The following is a 21,103-nucleotide window of genomic DNA, read 5'->3' as shown; positions in this document are numbered from 1 at the left end:
TCAGTTTCCTTCTATCAAAATAAATAAATCAATAAATAAACTAAGAAGTCATGTAACTTATAGGTGGCTTCGATCAGCATCCCCCTTTTGTTTTGTTATTCATTTTTCTCACAATCTGACATTTGTGTGTAGTGAAATGATGCACTTAAGAAGAAAAACATTGCTACAAGGTTAACACTCATTATCCACTGTAAAAACTCCCCTAGCGTGTCTCGATCCAAAAGTGTTTTATGTTTCAAATAAATAGTCTCTTTGTGGTTGTAGCGGATCCACCTCCTGTGTCCACGAGGAGGTTTTTTAATGGTACACAATGACATGCAGGGCCGCGTTGGCAGCCCATTGGAGAGTGGGGACCGATCGCACGCTGCCGGGCCAAAGGAAAAAAAGAGGGGCACGAATTCTCACAGCTTTACGAAGCCCGAACACAATCAAAAATCTTCTGAGTGTAGTGACCCTTTAAAATCCTGAACTCAGCCCTGACGGTTACTAATGTCGTATTGGCTCACACGCACTCACGCATTCACACATGTCCTACTGTGACCAGACCCCCTCACGTCTGGAGTTAGTTTACATCGTATATAAACAAAAGTCTCTATACAGACTCATTTTAGCATACAGTGAGATTAGCATCGTTTTAAATCTAATCATGCAGGACTACAGCGATAGGCGGCGGGGTGGGGGGATGGGGGAGGAGGGCGGGGCAACTGAGGTGGAAAGCGGTGATGTGGCAAGGTGCGCTAGTCAGGAAATAAAACTCAAAAATAAAAAAAGAAAACTCCCAGTGTACTGGCCGTCAGTCCCACTCTGTCCACCCCTTCAGCTGTACAGAATTACAATATTTACAAGTAGTGCAGGGAGGAGCGCCGCGCCGGGTGAAGGGCGGCTACGAGTTCCCTGCAGATTTACCACATAAAAACACACAAAAATCAGGCAACCTTACATTTGGGGGACGGTGTCGGGTGAGGAGGGTGAGGAGGGTGAGGTGGTGGTGGGGGGAGGTGTCTCAGAGGTTAAAATACAGCAGTGTGGTTAAATAAGAGTCGAACAGGGAAGAGAAGTCATCAGTGATGAGCACAACGGCAGCCCACCTTGCCACAATGATCGGAGCATAAATGCTTTCGTAAGGATTCAGGAGACCAGCAGCCAGCCAAGTATGCACTTTTACAGGAGATGCAAGTCTAAGCACTTGGTCGTTTTTGTTTTTGGATGCCATATACAAGATATGTTGGGTTAATATAAGCAAAGCAACTAGAGGATCATTAACATATATCTCAGCTCATTTACTTCAGTTTTTAAATACCACTGCTGTTTTTGAATGACAATGCACAGGCTTTTTTTTTTTTTTTTTTTTTCGAGATTTCAGATTCTGTGTTTCCATAACTCATTTGTTTTTTGTTCTTAATATATTAATTTTGATCTTTACTCTCTTTTTTTTTGTTTGTTTTGTTTTTTTTTTTCCTGGTTGGTCATTTGGGTTCTTCACCTCCGGAAGAACATGGGGTTGCGCAGGCAGGCGGCTAGTCACCTGCAACACCCCAGGGGTCCTGCAGAGGTCTCCAGGCTGCTGTCAGTGTCTGAGGCCAGGGTCTGGTCGGTGGACATGGAGGAGATGTCGTTGATGGAGGAGGAGGGAGGGAGGCTCTCGCTGCTGTTCACGGCTGCACCTGTGCTAAGGGAATCAACAGCAGCAGGGGGTTACAACGTAAAAGAGTCAAAAGACGCAAAGCAGCAGAAATACAGCCAAGGGGGGGGGGAGACACTGTAGACGTACAGCGAGAGAACTGCTGCATACATTAGTCCATGAGATCGAGACAACATTAACACAACAATCACAGTGTCTAAAATGAAACAGAGGTAAATAAGGTTTGGGTTCAGAGGGTTCCGCAGGAAAGTTAAAGGCCACTAAGGGCCTCATTGATGCTCATGCGTTGTTATTATAGACGACAAGCATCCCTCATTTGTATCACACACCAGCATGATTCTGGTTCTTTTGTCTTTTAAATCCAGTTTTCTTATACCGACCTTGTTTTGAAGTCAGATGCAGTCAGCACCTCTTAATTCAATCTGCTCAGCTGCCATCTTGCCATTAACAATGAATCAGTGTTCGAATTAATGGGAGCTGGGGATGCTGAGGATCCCTGAGAGGGACCTGAGCGCCGCCAGAAGCACACTAAGGTTTATTAAAGCAATTTTGCTGCTAATGGTGCAACGACTAGCATAAGAAATACATGGAATTAAATTCCCATCTAATATCCTCGGTACATTTAAATGTGTTTTTCATGTCAGTCTTGATCTGGATGTGTGGAGGATGTTTTTTCTTAATTAAACATAGCATGAGCTGCTTTTTACACATGATTTCTGTAAGTGGATCTGGGGTCATACTGGTGATTCTCAATGATTGGTCCATGCAGCATCGGCCTCTAGAGCACACGTCTTTACAGCACATCCAGTCCAGCAGCTCCTCATTAAAGCTGAGTATCTCCTCTGCCCGTCTTTACGAGGCGGGTTTGTCCTTTGTCGGCCGTAAAAACGAGATTTCAAAACAGAGCGGACGCAGGAAACGGTCCAAATGCAGTGATTTGTGCGGCAGACATGGACGGTGTCGGCAAAAAAAAACAAAAAAAAAAAAAGGTGAATCTGCTGCTTGCGTCTGTTTCCTGTGGGAAGTAATTGCTTAATGGAGACTGGTGGGCACTTCAGCTGACCCAAAATAAAAGTGAGAACAAAGCAGGATTAATAGCTGGCATGGATTCCAGCAGTCACTGCACTTGTAGGGAGACTTTAATACATCAGAAAGAACTGTTTAAGACTCCCATGCAGCAGAGGTACAACTATAAATGCTAATCCTTGGAGATGTTGGTGTGTGCTGCTTTGGCAAAACTAAAAAAAATCCAAATTATATCACAGTCTAACAGTCGCATACGTCTTGGGAGGCTCATGTGACGCATTAGACACGGTAGTTCATGTGTTAACACGAACACACACTGCAGCACTGGACTGGTAAAGTCTCTGCTAACTGCATTTAGGAGTCGATCATCTCCACACACACACACACACACACACACACTCTGGTTGTGTTCACGTGTGCTCCCCGCTCCTCTGTTTCCCTGCTGCAGTGAAACACTGCCGTCTGCAGCTCCTGCACTGCGTCTGACACACTCAGCATCGCACACGGAGGGCAGCACATCCTCTTAATTACAAGTGGATGGAAAGGAGAAGAGAGATGGAGGTCATGAATTTGCAAGAGACGAAGCAGGGAAAGAGATTAAAAAGCTGCTGCTTTTTTTGGGTTAAATATATCCTGTGAACTTGTTTTTCCCTTTATAATATTTCAGCATGTAGACACGCAAAAAGTAGGACAGCACAGCTTAAGTGCTGTTTGAACAAGAAGTTGTCTTTGACACTAATGCTTGCTTTTAGAGCAGATAAATCAGGTTTATAAGCTCTCTGCTGGGGGAGCGTGTCTATATGCTAGATCATATATGAGAAGGGTTTTGGGAGAGAGACATGTTCTGTTGTTTCCCCTCATACATGTGGCAGTTACCTCCCCTGATCAGCAGATGCTGCTGTCTCATGCAATAAGTCACTTTTCACGTGGACCACTACGGAGTGTGGCCTGGTCAGTGCGCTAACACGACTCCACACTGCCACTCTGTGGATCATCACCAGAACAGCAGCTACCGTCCACACAGGCTTCCTGTGATGGACCCCAAAGAACCCAAACCTTAAGTCATGATATGTTGTACATAAACACGCAAACAGTCATAAAGGCACAACACATTGGCTATTCAATATTCTATTAAGTAAGAAGCAGTTTGATCAGTTACTCATTAGCTGGTTTTCAATGACATTCAACAAATACACCAACTGACACCACTGGTACTAAACGACATTTAACTCGAGATGCAAGAGACAGAGACACATGGTCAACAGCACAATGGGTTTCTCTATTTACAAAGGGGTAACTCCAGTAAGGTTGTAGTAAATTCACTTACAGAGCGATTAGGGTTATGCACTGAGAGTACCTGAAGGTGAAGGTTGTCCCTTCACAACGCCATTCTTCGTTCTCTCCTCAAAGTTCATCACCTCTTTGTAGATTAGTTCTGGGCACAGGTAGAAGAACACAATCAGGAAGAGAAGACACTAGAACTTTAAAGTTTGAATCTAAGACAACAACACCACACCCAATATACAAGTTGTAATAATTCTGCTGGATCGTGCACTTTTGCCGACTTTCTCTTAACATACAGTTTTTATTTCTGGTTTGGATAAGCACTTCTCACCTTTCCATTCATCAATGGAGTGTTCTCTTTCATCCAGCTGCTTGTCGTAGATCTGAGGTGGAGGCTAAAGGACAGAGATAGAGAGAAAAAGAGAGAGAAAGTACGCTGTATTTTAATAATAATTCAACTCAGTCAACAAGATCTCCAGGTGCAATATCCACACACACAAAAAAATGTCTCAGATACCAGATTTTACAAGTTTATGTAATGACGCATCACAGTTTGCAAGATTAAAGAGTTGATAAACTAGTAAAAAATATGGAGATGAAAAAAAACCATGTGAACATGAAAAACACATCAGTACAAGTTTGACAGTTTTTAACGTGTATGCACAGAAAGAACATGCCGGGTTCAAGACGTGTGGATTATGACGACAAAAAGAAAATGTAAATGAATGAGAATGAGCAGTATTTATCCTTAGTCACATAAAGTGGTGATTGATTTCCACAAGAATTCATCATAAATACAGATTTTATTCCTCTCCACACACATGAATCACAATCCGATCTGGATTAATCAGCTGACAGACAGTGAAATTGTAGAATATCTGCTGGGTTTTTCCAGCTAAAGTTCCCCCTCTCCTTCTCCCCACAGGATTGTCATTTCATCTACCAGGACACAAATATGCTATCTGGCATCCGGTCAACTCGACTTATCACTCGTTTAACTGTGACTCTGACACCATAATCCTCCCCCTGGCTGTCCCCTGCAGGTGACAGGACCACCCATAAACCTCTCTGCTGTAACCTTGGAGGCACCGTTACAGGTGAGCGTTAAGCATCCGCAGGAGGACGGACCAATCCATCTTACTGTACGTGTTAAGAGGTTCTCTTCAAACGAGGATTTATCAAATGAATCCCTTAATACGGGAGCTGTCACTCCTCTAAGGTGATTTAGAAGCATTTTTGGGGGGATTTTCACAATAAAAGCTGCACCAAAGCCTTCTTTTCTATTCTGTAGATACATTTTTTTGTGTTCCAAAATGCTCAGATTTGACAATAAAAAGCAGTTTGAAAGGCCCCTCAAATCTGAGTTCAAGGTGAGCACATGCAAGCAGGATATATGAGAGTGTTTGGAAGCCAATCCTGGTTCAATATAAGTGTAAAAGCTGCTTTTGTGATGTAGGAGATACCTTATATCCATTGGTTCAACTTTTGGGATGAAAAACACCCACATATCTGCAGATTCCAGATGTTTTTTTTCAACGAGGGAGGAGGTGTACATGCCATTAGAATGATATTTACACCTCCTCTCTTCTTTCACTTTTACTCTCCCTTTAAAATAAAATCTATCTTCAAGCATCCCTGGAGGGAAATCTTCAAGCATGTGTCCAAATATCTTCTTTCATTTACACTCTTTTAAAAAAAAAAAAAAAAGAAGGTCCCACTGATTTGCTTTTCCACGATGTAGGGCGGTTGTTATTTACCATGGATATTTGGATGAGATCTCTGGCCTTCATCAGCATGAGATGACATTAGAGAAGGGGAAAACAGCAGAAAATGTGTTGAAATGCCATTCACAGCCATAATATACATACTACATCAACTCTAACAACAATATCATCAGCAAAAAACCATCAACAACTGGAAAACTAGACAGAAGTGCACAGTCATGAAATCGTCTAAAAGAAAATGAGGAACATAGCTACAATGGAGGATGCCACTGTTAAGCAGCGGGGTATTTCAGGCGGCGGAGCGGCAACACTGAAATTCATCAGCTGGTCATGCACTCATTAGCGTGTCGAAGTGGTATCTGTACGACTCCATCGAGCGGCAGATGGCTTTTTTTTTTTCTTCTTCTTCTTCTTTTTTTTTTTTTTTCCCAATCTCACTGTCACCTCATACTAATGAGGCTCTGATGAAGACGTTAGACTTCACCAAATACACCAGAAACACCACCACTCTTTACAAGACAAGGACGATGCACTACGTCACTCTTTTTCCAATGTAGCCGCAAGAGCACGGAGGGTTTATTTTATTTTAAACTTAAAATTTTTTAACAATATTCCCAAAATCAAGAATAAAACCACAAGTGAGAGAAAAATGAAAATGAGATGTGAACAGAAAATATAAAACATAAATGCAGCTGATCCAGCATTTCCACTGCATCAGAGTTAAATCACTATAATTGCTTTTTGTTTCCATAAATATATATATATATATTAAAAAAAATACATAAAACAAGTCATCATCATTAAACACAAAGCAAACAGTGCTGACCAATCAGAACACAGGGGGAAGGGAGGGCGGTAATCAATACACAGCTCTGCCAAAAGGCCTACTCACCGCCTCCACCTCGGCCGGATCGTACCACACGTTGATGTAGGGGTGCTGTAAGGCCTCGTCCACCGATATCCGCTTGGCGGGGTCGATGATCAGCATCTTAGACAGCAGGTCTCTGGCTTGGCTAGCTGTGGCGTGGGAAAGAATTAAGACACAAACGACATGTAGTTGACTCCGTGAGGCGAGAAAACACTCTTTTCGCTAAATGTGTAAAATCTGGAACGAGACGAGGCGGAGAGAGGAGGAGAAAGAGGAGATTAAAGAGAATCATTTTTAAAAGAAAAACAGCAGCTTGTCAGAGGAAAGTAACTCGTGTGACAGATAATGAGAGAGTGTTGTTTTATTGTGTTGAATTTTTTAAAAAATGACACAGATATGTAGAAGAAATCCTCTCATTTTAAGTTGCTTATTATAATCCTGGTTCGTCCCATATACCTGCTGCTGATGACAAATGTAATCTGTGCACTCTTTGGCTTGATCTGAATGATCTTCTCCTTAAACGCACAGTGTTTCTCAAAACATCTGGCATCCACCGACACAATCACAGCCACCCGTCACTCCCTCGGCCAGCCCGTCTCCCCTCAGGCCCTCTTGGACTGATCTGAAATGGAGAACCCTTAAACCGCACACCACTCCTCTCCTACACATGCTGACCTTCGCTATAAATAGCTCACCAGCACTAACGGCTGAAGAAGCCGAACCGAGAGCAGAGAAAGAAAGACGGATGAGTCGGGCGCACCCTCAGCCTGAGCATCAGCGCGTCGCTTAGAAAAAAGATCCATAAAATGCATCCTCTGTTGCTCTTTCCACCTTTCCTCATTCCTCGCCTGCCTCTGTTTCCTTCTCCACTGTGCCGTCTATTCTCCTCCTACAGTTCAAAATAACCAAAGCCCAGAGGATGTCTCTCTCATGTCTGACTCAGTTCCTACCTGTCACAGTACAAAACATACAAAACAGCAGCACTTGAGCCGACTTGACGCCGTCCCACTCCTTCTCTCTCTCTGGGTGCTTTTCCTTTAACACTGTCACTCCGGCAGGGAGCAGCCTGAGAGCAGGAGTGATTCACGAGAATTTTACCAGTCGAGAGCTTTGATGTAGGGGCAGAGTAACAGAGAAAAAGAAGTGTGTTGTTGTATCTTATTTGGAGGATTTTATTCTTTTTTTTTTCGCTCCTCAGCTGAGACAGAAGAGAGGAATGATGTGTTGGGTAACGTTCTGCATGAGAAGCAGATTGAACTCATAGCAGCTCACATAGTATAGTTCACATATTTCAGCTTTATGTGAAGGCTAAAGACTACATTTTGAGTTAATAATGACCAAAACAATCTATTCTTGTTTCTTTGTTTTACAAAAGTAAGATCTAGATTTCTTTATTTGTCATTCCATCCATCTGGCCCTGATACAGTTCATTCAAAAACCTTCGGATATTGTTTTAGTGTTTGCAAAAATCTGTGTTTTATTGCAGAGATTTTTCTATTTCAAGGTTTAAAGCAGTGGTTCTCAAACTGGGGGTCGGGACCCCCATGGAGGTCCCAAGATAATTTCAGGGGGTCGCCAGATCATTGTCAAATAAAAATAAAAATAAAATAAAGCCTACATTTATCAAATAAATGTGTATTAGGGTTGTCAAAATTAAACGTGTATACTTCTTCCCACTTATTTTTCAGACTTGTTAATATTATGATTTGATTATGTGATATTATTATTATTCTTTTTTGCCTCTTTTTTAAAATTATTTTCTTTCGTTTTTATATTTTCTTCACCTTTCATTTGTTCTAAATAAATTCAATTCATTCATTCATACAAAAGAAAATTAACGTTTTAATGTAAAAAGATTAATCTGTGGAGTTAGAACGTTAATTTTTTACACATTAATGCATGGACAACAAGTTATTACTCATGCCATATTAAAAATTCTAATTGAAGGGTCACAAACACAAACTTATGTTATCTTGGGGGTCGTGGCTCAAAAAGTTTGAGAACCACTGGTTTAAAGTATTATATTTGCAGCAGTGACTTTATTACACATATCGTTTCCTCGTAACTAAATCTAGAACCTGACTTCTCTAATCAATAAAATAACAAAACGTGACATGTTAATAGTTTGTATTGTTTTATTGTGGGCTGCTACAGTTAGATCAGTTATCATCAGGCCATTGACTGAGCTTTCTATGTTTTTATCAGCCACACACAGAGAAGATTAGCTCTGATTATTATTAGTTAAGCCTTGTTTTTTTTGTTTCTTTTTTGGGGAGTATTGTGTTATGGACTGTACCAGCACTTGCATCTCATCTCCTGGATTATTTAAAGGATTGGTCACATAAATTATTATTAAATAACTTTAGGGGGAAAAAAACACTTCTAGCTCTGTAAATCATATAAATAAGACTAATTCCAAGGCACATCTGTAGCCACAAGCTTCATGTGACACTGATAGAAAATAGTTTTTAGGTTTTTTATCATAAATGAAAGTATTTTTCTAATTGATGATGATAAAACGCTCACTGAAGTCACCCATGACGTAAGACTAGACACACTACTGAGCAATGACAGCTTTACCATCAAAGCAGCAAGACTCCATAACATTTATTGAAACATTTAATGGACTAACATTATTATTGTGTGATGATTTATATCAGGCGTTAAGATTTTATTTGCGCCTTTTTTGCTACTTGGTCATCAATGGTGTAAGTGATGAAAACACTTTTATCTCCTACATGATCATCTTTGTGTTGTTGTTTTGCCCCATTTGAGGAAGAAACGTACATTTTTTATACCATCTTTTAGTGCTTCTGTGTCTAAAAATAATGTTGTCATCAAAAGAAATGTCAGAAATGATAAATCTGTGGAGGTTTTCGGAGAGATAAAAAGCCACAGCTTCACACGACTGATCAGACAGGTTAGCGCTACATGCAGGTAGTCTATGAGCAACTGATGAAACGACTAAAGCACAGCACATGTTTGTGTTCTCTGTGTCGACCTGCAGGTTCTCACCTTTGAGTTTGTTGTGCTCAGAGTCAGCAGGGAAAAGGCAGTCGGGGAACAGCTTGGGGAAGGTGAGGCCTGCGTACTTTGGCCGGTTCTCCACGTAGTTCCTCACTGTGGGCTGAAGCTTCTTCATGAACTCTGGTGAAGGTGTTCCCAGCTGCTCGATCACTTTGTTCCACTGGTCGATGTCTGGCGTGGCGGGTCAAGGTTAAGGCAAACACACCTGGAATACGCAGCTTCCTGTCACCCTGCATGTCTCAGTGTTCACTCAGGTACCGTCCTCATCTGAAACTAGTGATGCTGTTTGGTGTTTAAGGTCAGCTGGATGTTTTGGTCTGCTGATAGATGTCAGGCTCGTGGTAATGGAGGTTGAAAGATGTAAAGATAATAAATAAAAGAAAAATAATTACAGAACTTTGCCTGTTTAGCACGAGAAACAGTTGGACTGCTAAAAAGCACTTTTATCAAAACAGTGAAGAAGAAAAAAAAGAAGTAATTTACCAAATTTTTAGAGATTTTGTTCCCTATGTAAACCAAAGTAATATTAAAATTAAAATATTGAAATAAGATTTAAAACCTCTAACTTTAAATAACCTACATTTTCTAATTATTTAGGGTTTTCTTCTTTTTTTCAACAAAAAAAGGGTGTTAAAATTCTAAGTTTAACATTGTATATGTATTTCTAAAATTAAATACATTTAGTGACAATTGAATTAATAGAAAAAAATATATTGGTCCTATAATTTTATATTTATTTGTCTATTATATGAAAGATATCTTGTATAATTACTATTTTTTATTATTACATTTTCACAGCAAAAATGTTAAATGAATGTCTCTTCATCAATGTACAACATCTGCGAGCATATAAAAATCTAGTTTTTTTCTTTGTATCTGTATCTATACGTGTGTGTGTGTGTGTGTGTGTGTGTGTGTGTGTGTGTGTGTGTGTGTACTATTATTAGGTAATTTTGTTGGTTTTCTACATGTAAATAACCTTCACACATTAAAAAGCCAAAACAATACACATCTTACTAAATATCAATAACATTAACGCTGGAAAATGCACTAACTTATTCCTATTAGATGGTTATTTACTGCTGTTCTACTGCTTTTAGCAAATCAGCTGCCAGAAGATCACAGCTCACTATTCCCCAAAACAAGCACCCAGTAGAGATCAAAAATCTACTAACCTCAATAAGCATCCCGTCTACACTTCAATAAATGACCAGTTTATGTTTATAACAAATGTTTAGAAGCTCAGACCTGATGACGAACCTCCTGCTTATTGATTAACTGTGTGTGACTGTGTGTGCATTAGTGCAGTTGCTGGGTGTGTCAGTTTGCATTTCACTTCCTTCTTGACAACACATATCGTCTCCTTCACCCCTCCACACACTCCAGATGACCCCCTCCCCGTGTTCTCACACAGAGTGCCAGTGGAGGCAGTTAGCTGCCAGGGCCACCAGAGATCCCTAGTTCTTCATTTCGCTGGAACGCCTCACACTTCCTCTGTTTTGTCTCCATTTCACATTGGCTGTGATCCACCCAGCGCTCAGTGGTGCAATTTTTTTTTTTTTTTCATCCTCTAAGTCTCTTATCCATGGCTCTTTAGCAAGTAGCTGGATTCGCTCAGACAGCTCGAGGTGTTTTTCCTCAGCGTGTCGGTGCCAGAAAGCGTGATGCTCGGCTGCTGTGCGTTGAGTTCTTCGCTTCTTGAAATGTGGGGCGTCGAGCACCTGAGCGGAGCTGCTGCAGGGCTTCCTGCTGCATTCAGAGAAACAGAGCGAGGGAGGGGCAGCAGGTCGGAAGGATACGGTCCGTCCCGGGGAACAGCACTGTCCCTCTTATCACCTCTCCAAAGATGCAGCCCACTGACCACATGTCCACTGCGCTCACACACACACACATGCACAAACACACACGTCGTCAAGTTTCTGGCCGTGACGCCTCGATGGTCAACATCTCTGATAGCTCTGTTTTATGTCATTTACTGATGGGAGTATCGTAGCTGCTGAATGTTCACCAGATAGCTGCTAACTTTAACTGTCTCCTGTTCTTTACACAGGAAACAGTTGCCATTAAAAACAAGCTGAACAACTTAATGATTTGAAACTCACTATGAAGCTCATGGTTGTAGTTTAGAGCAATAATTCTCTGATTGACTCCTTTCACATTCTCACATTGTTGTGAGATCATAATTTCATCTATAACAAATATAAAACTACTGATTATAGCTGCTCTAGAATGATATAAAGATGTTTTTCAAGTGTTGCCCTCCTGTATTCTTGTGCTAATTTCTCTCTTGTTCCTTGCTACAGACTAGTGACAGTTTACAGGAAAACCCTGAACCAGTGACTCCTACATTGAGGAGATCCAGTGTCTCTGCTGTGCTGCTGTGGGGGTTTTGTTTGATGTAAATGAATCATATGCTGTGGGCTTCACAGTCACCAGATCTCCACCTTGCTGAGCACCTTTGGGAGACATGTTAGACAGCGTTCTCCATGGCCATTATGGAAACACCAGATGAGGGAATATATTTTGAGGAAAAGGTGTTCCATCTCTTAAGCAGAGTTCCAGAAACGTAGAGAATCAATGCTGAGGAGTTTTGAAGCTGCACGTGGCGACAAAACACCTCAGTGGGACGCTTCATGTTGGGTTTTCCTTTAATTTGTCCCCCATCTGTATGTTTCAAAGAAATCCTTTTGGATTTGTTTTTAAAACCAAAATCTGAAGGATGTGATTTAAATCCCTCTTGTAAGTGAATCTTGCCCACATAATTTCACTCATAAACACAGCATGCCACAATATGAAAGCTAAAGTTGTAGTTAAAACTGTGTGTAGAGCTTTGGAGGACGTCTAGCAGAATGGCTGCAAATTCTGACATTAACACTGATATAATACTTTAAGATTTCAGAGGTGCTATCGTATTGTTGGTTTGCTGGTTCTGCTTTCTATAAACGTAAAAAAGTAGCTAATTTAAGTCAATTAAGCTGCAAGGTTAACAACAAGGCTGAGCAGCTTAGAATAATGCATGAACACTCCCATGTCAGAATACTGTTGAACGTTACAACAGCCTCATTCAACAGCTATCACATGCTCTCCTGATGGCGTTAATAGTTTTCCTCTCATCATATTGTTTTCCAAATTTGCTGGAGTGAACACATTCTCATCAAACTCAGCTTCACACGGAGGCTGCTCCAGTTGTATTTAAATCAGACAAGGAATTAAAGAGTTCACTGAGAAACAGCAGGTTCTGATTACTGAGGTTGGGGGTGGAAACAACCCACCTACGGACCCTGTAGGGGATTAGAATCACTGACCACTGCAGGTACTGTTAACATCCTCCCACATTTCCTCAAGAAATAAATCCTGTCTCATTAGGAACACAACCAAACCAGATAACAAGGTGGGATACGTTCCTATCATTAGCTAATGACAGTCTAACTACTTTCCTATTCATATACTTGCATCACACACCACTGCATACCTGCGCATTCTACCTTCATCTTATTTAACTGTCCCGATCCATCGTCCAACAGCCACTAACCCCCGTAGACTCTCCATCATCATCTGACAGACTCTCAGGAAGGTGCAGATAACTTTGCCGCGTCAATATGTCAGGTCGAAAGGTTTATGAAGTAAATGAAGATTAGGAACAGTCTGGAGCTGATCTACATGCAGAAGATTAACCAAAGTGTTTGAGGCTACTGGAAGATATTAGATAATAAGAAATTTCAAGCCATCGTGTGAGCGGAGACAGAAGGAGAGGGAGATATTGATGAGCTCATTGCAGGGTTTTCGGAGTTTTTCCAGAGCATTAATCTTTCAGGGACTGCATGTTCAGGGGGGCTGCAGAGGAGGAGAGTGCTACCACAAACACCTGCAGACACATCAGTTTTGGGGTTTCTCACGGACTCACAAGTTAAATTATCACTCTTCTCTTTTTAAAAAACTCTCTGCTACCATCTGCAAATCCCATGAAATAACCGAAACCAACAATATGTTAAGACACAGAGCCACCCGCACGTGATCTCCCCTGCGGGCATGTGCGCTCTGTCCACAACAATTTATGTGTATCTCTGCTGCCATTAATCTCTGTACTCTGTCAAACGGCAGCGGGCGCATGAGAGGGCTGCAGTAGAACAAGAAACGCAGCGGTTTCAAGTGCCTCTTTAGCCTCTATATGTCGCCGCTGTGCTGCATATGGGCTGTTTTCCACTTGCTTTTGTGCTCCTCTAGTCTTTATAAATTCATGTTTATGTGAAGTTGATTTATGTGGGGTTGCAACCAACCTAGATTTGTCAGATTTCAACACAAATACATACACTTTAATTTCCAATAATGCCTCACTAACTGACTTCTTTTTAGGAAACATAAGTAAACAGTGCATTTGTGTGGAACTACTTTCAGCAGCAGCACTGTCCACGTTCATCGCAACACGTCACCCAGCATCACTCCGCAGCTCCTTCATGTGTTTAAATGAGTTTGGGGCATCAGTGAAAGTTTATGGCTGAGAAATCACATCAGGCTTTGGCTGCACAGACAATGAAGCTTAGCAGCATCACTTTAGTCCTAATGTATCCTTTAACATATAAAAATCGCTTTCACCTTGCATCATCCTGATTTGAATATTTCCCCACTGTGGCACATTTTTCATCTTTTGCTAATTAACATGCTAAGAGGCTCCACCTTTAACCTTTGAACGTTCCTCCCCGATGAGTACAACTTAGCCGCTATAAACAGACGCTCAAAGGGACTGTATTAAAGATTCATTACTGAATGCTCAATAGCTGTGTCTGACTCACGCATGTAGAGGCTCTCAGATGCATCTCACATGTGCTCGCATGTGCGCAGACGCAGCATGGGGACCATTTATTCACCCGAGTGAAAGAAGTCATCTCAGGGATGCGATTACACCCCCCCTCCTCTCCTTCCTCACTGTGAGAGAACGCACCAGGTAGCTCCAAACACTCCAAATAACACACGCTTAAATATTCAGAGACAGAATTTCCTCCTGCCAGAATATAGGAGGTTGAATAAAGCTCGTGATGTTACTGTGGGTTATATGAAAAGTGTTAAAAGAAGGTAAGCTGTGATTGGCAGAAACATGTGTTATGAAGCCAGTAGTGAGTGTTTTTTTAGTTCACCTCGGAGACATACAGCAAACATCAGGCCCGCTATCTGCAAACTGAGTGTCACTAAGACATGTAAGATGATTAAACTGAAGCAAAAATTGGCAAATACCATTAGAAAGTAGTAGTTTTTTTGTCTATTTTCCCTCTACCTGTGTGCACTTCTGCAGCATTTAATTTGCAACCACATCTCTAACCTCTCCACGTCTTGAAACCCAGCATGGATGTTTTCTTCATTGAACATCTTCATTCATATTTCCAGCAAACAAGCAAACAGAGTTACCATGACACAATACTGCCGTGTCTTAACAAGGATACAGTCCCGGCCAGGAAAAAGGATTTTGTGGCGCACCATTTCTCCCATAATGCACCCCACCGACCAAATATCCACTGCACGCACAGAGGTGAGGGTGAGACACAGAGGCGGCAAAAAGGAAAAGAGGGGAAAGCAAAGGTTAGTGTCATCCACAGTGAGCCTCCTCAGAAAGCAGATTAGAAACTAGCAGCGAGAGGGATAAATAATTAGACAAGAGGCGTGTTACGTAGATCTGAATGGAATACAGATAGAGACAGAAGAAAAGCAGAAAAAAAGTGAAAATTAGAGCCTTGCAGGGACTAACTGGTGGCTGGATATTCAAAAGCTTTAGAGCCCACGGGCTTCCGTTCTTGGGAGGAATATGGCTAATGAGTCATAGCGAGGCTGGCATTCAATCGCATGTCTTGATGTTCTGGCGGCTTTTAATCAGTGATTCATACCTCCGACACTTCAATTCACTTCAAGTGCAGCTCAACCAGATTGGTAGATAAGGTTTCACACTCAAGATACTTTCATTTGGAACCATCATCAAACATCTGTGTAATTTTATTTTCCTCATCATTAGTGGCCTTGAGAAGACAATTAGATTTGCTTTAGTCAGATGCTCCTGCTGCTGCCTGTTGCCTATGAGTCGTCTGTGCATTTAATAAAAACAGTAAAAGCTAAAAATGACTCCAGTGTCCTTTAAAGCAAAAATAGTCTAAATGCTCATTCTCACCATTCTCTTTGTATCCCATTCCCAGGATGACCTCTGGAGCTCTGTAGTATCTGGTCACCACATAAGGAGTCATCATGAAACTGGTGCCTGCAGTCCTGGCCAGACCGAAGTCCAGGATCTTCAGGGTGCAGTCTGACTTCACCACTATATTGCTTGGTTTGAGATCCTGGAGAGGGGGAAAGAATGACAAGAGAAACTGTGGATATTTATACAAAAAAAAAATACTTATTTGCCTTTTTTTTTTCCCATGGACAGTCACTTTAACTGCCATTCAAATTAATCATTATCTATTAAGTTTGTTTTGTTTATGCAAGTAGCAGCAAGTAGGTCCATTGTGAAAATATAATAATAATTGTATAATCACTTGTGCACCTCCTCAGGCTCTAGAAAATCCATCAGGATACTGTGAGCAGTAACAGGAAGGAGGGTATCATTGCTATTGACTGTAGGCAAATGCACGCTCCTTCAGATGGTAGATTTAATTGAAGAAAGTCCTTCAGGAAAAATCATTATTACAGTATTGGTAAAAAAAAACTGCCTACACAAAGCAAGGATATTTGTCAAAGTCTGGGCCAAACACATGTAAATATCAGCAAAGCAAACTGATTGGACTCAGTAGCTTCTATACTCCATGCTTGCCTTCCTTCTGGACGTGTCAGCAGCTAACTTCCTGTGACATCTAAATGTGTCGCAGTGGTGGGTTAAAATGTGCATTTAGATTTGAAGTGCAAGCTACCAGTGAGTGGTTACACTGAAGGTTGCTAATTATTTAGCCTTCAACTAACTGCAGTGGTAGTTAATCTAATTTCATGTTTGCAGTCATGCTTGTTGTTTTAGTCATGGCTTTAATGGTTGCCCTGAATCCACTGAGTATATGATTTTATTTTTATTGTTTTTTTGGGTTTTCTTTGTGCAGGATCTCATGCGAATGGTTTATTTGTTAGTGAATTCTGGGCTAACACAGACAGAATAAAGTAATCTTGATAAAATATCACAACTTTAAGCTTAGATTTGGTTATTTTTCCTCATGGAAGTCCATCATACATGACAGATTTATGAACTAAAAGACGAAAATCTGATGATTCTTTCTGTTTTTACTAGAGATGCGCCGATCCGATACTGGGTATCGGTATCGGGCCGATACTGGACGAAATTACAGTATCGGATGATTTCCTTCACAGTGGTAACTGGCCGATCCGATACCGCCACACACACACAATCCTGCCTTCCGACACACCCACGTGTTCGTCTGCTCATTGGCTACAAGTTTACAGCTTCAGAGAGTGTCTGCAACCCGACTGGTCGAATCTACAAGGGTGGGACTTGCGCGGACCGGAGACACTCCATTGGCCCTTCAGGCTGTCACTCACCCCCAAAGCCCTCCTATTGGCCAGACTAGGTGTCAATCAAAGGCTGAGACGTCCGTCTAGCTGACTGTAGCGCTTTCAGCGCGATCTGAAATAGATTCAGCCTGATTTTGCCAGAAGAAATGAATAAAACAGCCGGAGTTGATCTCAAGCTGGGAAGACATTACTTCAGAATTTGTGCCTTTGAGGATCTAATACGTTTTATGGACCGAATTATTTTACTGGATTATGTTCACTGGTTGTGTCCGGACAGAATGAGACCAAGCTGGTGAGGAATGAGCGATGTTTGAGCTGCAGAGAGCCTTCAAAAGTAAGAAAACTCGGATTTTAACATGTTGTTTTTCTGTACTAAAAGCTCTTTGTGTCAGCGCTGTGGTTGCTGCAGGTCAAAAAGGTTTATATCATCGGAAAGAGGAGACTCTGAGCTTTCATTTGATGTGTATGTTGTCGGGAAACGTGATTGTGGAGCATGCGCACATCTGGCTGTAATGTGTTTGGAAAGTGGTCACGTCCCTCCGGCGGGCCGTGGGAGCGGTAAGGGGTTTAAAATACTCTTCTTAAATATATATATTTTTAAATTGGAAGTATATTTTGAGTGAAATCACCCTTTAAAACTACGTCGCGCACCCGAACTAGAAGCCGTGCACTTGTAGGGCCGTAGCAGACGAGTCCAGCCTCTACCAGCAGCCTGTACGTGGCTCTCCGGCTCTGCAGACAGACGCTTCCTATTGGATCCCATCCCGCAGCACGTCACAACTTTCCGGCCTCATTTGCTACTGCTCATGCGCAGAGCCGAGAGCGGCTATTAGTGGTACTATTATTTAATAGCAAGTTTTGGTAATTTAACCTTTAAATTGCAGCTTAATGTTGCTGTGTCGTTTTGATCTGTTCTAAATATTTGAATGGCACTGAGTGCACACTGTAGTCTGATTGCAGCTCAAGTAAAGCAGCTACAGTTTCACTGTGAGATATGCTTTTGGCTGTTTTTTCCTTTCTTGGAAAAGCAAAGTCTATGCTTTAATAGTATGAGGCTTTTGATAAAGTCATCTTAAACAAATGTATCCATGCAAATAAGGTATTTCCAAAGAAGTTTAGGAGGAGAGATGGTATCGGTATTGGTATCGGTATCGGCAGATACTCAAAGTTGAAGTATCGGTATCGGAAATCAAAAAGAGGTATCGGTCCATCCCTAGTTTTTACAGTTTCTTGCTATGCTATTTGGTGTTATGTTGGTATTTTAAAAGCAACAACAAACTAACTGATTTCTAAACCCTGCGGCTGGTTTAGCAGGTTTAACCCTGTTCACCGCAGTGTTTCTTCCGTGGATGCACTAGATTGCCAAAACAGAAATGTAGGTGATGGCAAGATTTATGCCTAATTAAGATGTTACACATGTAAACAGATGTTAGATGACAAATTGGTGCTGCAACAGATTGTTATAAAAAAAACCCACAAACCAAAACTAATTCAGCGGTTGAACCAGATAAACCGAGCTGGCTGGCTCTCCTACCCTGTGAATGATGCCGGCCGAGTGCAGATGTTTGATGCCACACAACATCTGGTAGAGCAGGTAGGACATTCTCTCGTGGTCAAGCTCCATCTGAATCACCTGGCACAAGTTGGCATCCATCAGCTCCATCACTAGGTACCTACAGGAAGAGATTTTTTTTTATTCAAGCATGAGCGGTGGACACGCTTATCAGACGAGCGACTGATGACTTATTTGGCATTTCGTCTCCGCAGGCCTTCTAACATTTCCCACTGAAAAAATAAAAAAGTGCCACAAAGACGCATGAGTCCCCCTGCAGTACGGCGTAGCGGGAGATTGTTCTAAAAGTGAACACACGCTCATTTATCATTCAGGATGAGAACAGGATACCTCCAGCATCCTCAGATTACATCTAGAGTACTTTCACTGACTACACTCCAGCGGTTGTGTCGACACAAATGCAGGTGTGGAGGAGTCATGAGAACATAATACATAATAAGATCAGTCTTTTCTCCAGCGTCTGTTGTATTAAATGAAAACATGCATCTGCCCTTTGCTTGCTGCATGAGATAAATTAATATTTTTCATTACACAAAGACGTTATACTTACACATCCTGGAATTCCTCTAATGATTTCTGTGGCGTGAAGACATTTAATAAACTGATAATCTGAAAGAGAAGGGAGAGCACATCGAGGATCAACATACAGCGGTTAAAAATACACGCATGTAATGAAAGAAGGGAAGGGACCGTGGATGCAAGTTGACCCTGGGCGAAGGACACGGCCGAGCCAGAGACAGAGTTTCACCGAAGAAGTGAAATGGAACAAAAGAGTGGGGATAAATGCGGAAGATAGGAAGAGGAGACAGAAGAGAACAAAGAGCGGCGCTGGTGATTACATTCGTGCCTTGAAGTGCTCTCTGTTTCACTCTCCTGCCAGTTCGGTACATTTCTGGAGGCGCAGAATTTAGCACGGTCACAACATTGCAGTGGCTTGTCTGCGTTTTGTAGCGAAGGGATTTATCCTCAGCCAGAAATAGACGCAGACTGGGGAACAGTTTAAAAAGTGTGTTTCACTCTGACAACGGATTTTTTATTTTTTTCTCCTTCTTCCCGCATCCCTTCCCTCCTTCCTTTGTTACCTTCTCAGCTGAATCACTCACATTTTTGTGATTGACGCATTTCATGAGCACCAACTCCCGGTATGCCCTCTTGGCATGGGTCTGGTTCTGGAAGGGTCTGCTCAGCTTCTTAATGGCTACATTTCTGTCCAGGACAGCATCATAGCCCGCACTGCAGAGGAGGAGGAAGAAAAAAAACAACACAGATCAGTATTCATTTAGCATTCACGGCTGGATGATTCTCCCTGTGTGTGATTGCATGACAATGTGACAATTCGTGGTGAATGTCACCGGTCGAAAAAACAAAAGGACGATGTCTCACGTCTCCAAGGAAACAAAGACTCATGCAAATCGATGACAGATTGCTATTTTAAACGCATCATTCTTTCTGTGAGGACAGCCAGTGTTAACATGAATAAACACATTCAGATTAGATGTGTCGATTTGTTAGCTTTAGACGTGCTGGTAGGTAGATTTACCTTTAGACAAAGTCATGCTAAGCTAAGCTAAACTTGGCATTTAGTTCACATTTTCTGCACAGACATGAGAATGACTTTGATTTTCTCAATAATTCTAAGCAAACAAATAAGCACACCTCCCTAAATGCCAAATGAATATTACATTTATTTATTTTTTACCACAAACACTGACTTCTCCTATTTCTACTCAATAATATGAAACATTTAGTCATTTTACCCTCTGAACACTGAGCAGTTTCTGGGTATTTTTTTGTCCCTGTCACATTTTTACTCACTGTAACAGCACAATCATGGCTACAAGTAGAAAGAATTCAGTAATATAATGTCACAAGTTATAAAAAAGAGGGGAAAAAAACAAATGTTGAACTTCTTTTATTATTTATTTTGCAAAAATTGATAAAAATGTCATCAGTGTGCACAACATTTTTCACATGCCCACAGGAAGTGTTATATACAAAATAAGATTGAAGCTCTGCATACTGTCAATATTTTACTATTTAAATTTTTAATGTTTTGCCCTAAGTCAGCTGGGATAGGCTCCAGCTTCCCCGCGACCCTAGTGAGGATTAAGTGTTGTGTAGATAATGGATGGATGGATGTTTTTAATGTGTTTTCATGCTTGTTACCTATCTATGCTCTGTAAACACTGCCTGCAGTTCAGCCAAAAAAGTCTCTGATTTTTTGTCACGTTGGTTGCAGCTGACACACTGTTGCCCTTGTTTCTGCACCGAGGAGCATTTGTTGTTTCTACAGAATGTCGTCAATGCAAACAAATCATATTTGAGCAAATCTTTTACACGAGACATGTAGAATAAAGTGAACTTGATTTAATTAAGCTTAGATTTTGTTTTTCCACTGAAACTACGTCACGCACATGATGATAAAGGGCAAATGGGAAGTTGAAAATCTGACCATTTTTTGAGTT

At 41.4% G+C, this 21,103-nt stretch overlaps 1 protein-coding gene across 3 annotated transcripts in view; it reads right to left on the bottom strand.

Annotated features, from left to right (window-relative positions):
* Nucleotides 1-690: 690 nt before the first annotated feature.
* Nucleotides 691-21,103, bottom strand: part of mapk10 (mitogen-activated protein kinase 10) — a 38,926-nt gene continuing 18,513 nt past the window's right edge. For 2 of the 3 annotated variants that reach the window (XM_008297108.1, XM_008297106.1), the window contains 11 exons: nucleotides 19,742-19,871; nucleotides 19,189-19,247; nucleotides 18,600-18,738; nucleotides 15,723-15,888; nucleotides 15,007-15,078; nucleotides 9,560-9,742; nucleotides 6,569-6,693; nucleotides 5,710-5,736; nucleotides 4,284-4,347; nucleotides 4,026-4,103; nucleotides 691-1,664 (listed from right to left, as the gene is read on the bottom strand). In XM_008297108.1, the coding sequence (XP_008295330.1) occupies nucleotides 1,522-1,664; nucleotides 4,026-4,103; nucleotides 4,284-4,347; nucleotides 5,710-5,736; nucleotides 6,569-6,693; nucleotides 9,560-9,742; nucleotides 15,007-15,078; nucleotides 15,723-15,888; nucleotides 18,600-18,738; nucleotides 19,189-19,247; nucleotides 19,742-19,871 (1,186 nt within the window). In that variant the 3' untranslated portion in view covers nucleotides 691-1,521. Of the gene's footprint in view, nucleotides 1,670-4,025; nucleotides 4,104-4,283; nucleotides 4,348-5,709; nucleotides 5,737-6,568; nucleotides 6,694-9,559; nucleotides 9,743-15,006; nucleotides 15,079-15,722; nucleotides 15,889-18,599; nucleotides 18,739-19,188; nucleotides 19,248-19,741; nucleotides 19,872-21,103 lie in introns of all 3 variants that reach the window. The other variant, XM_008297107.1, reaches the window with a different exon arrangement.

The sequence above is a fragment of the Stegastes partitus genome, unplaced genomic scaffold (assembly GCF_000690725.1).
Source record: "Stegastes partitus isolate 25-593 unplaced genomic scaffold, Stegastes_partitus-1.0.2 Scaffold1186, whole genome shotgun sequence".
Taxonomy (NCBI): domain Eukaryota; kingdom Metazoa; phylum Chordata; class Actinopteri; family Pomacentridae; genus Stegastes; species Stegastes partitus.
This window is presented reverse-complemented; position numbering and strand designations above follow the sequence as displayed.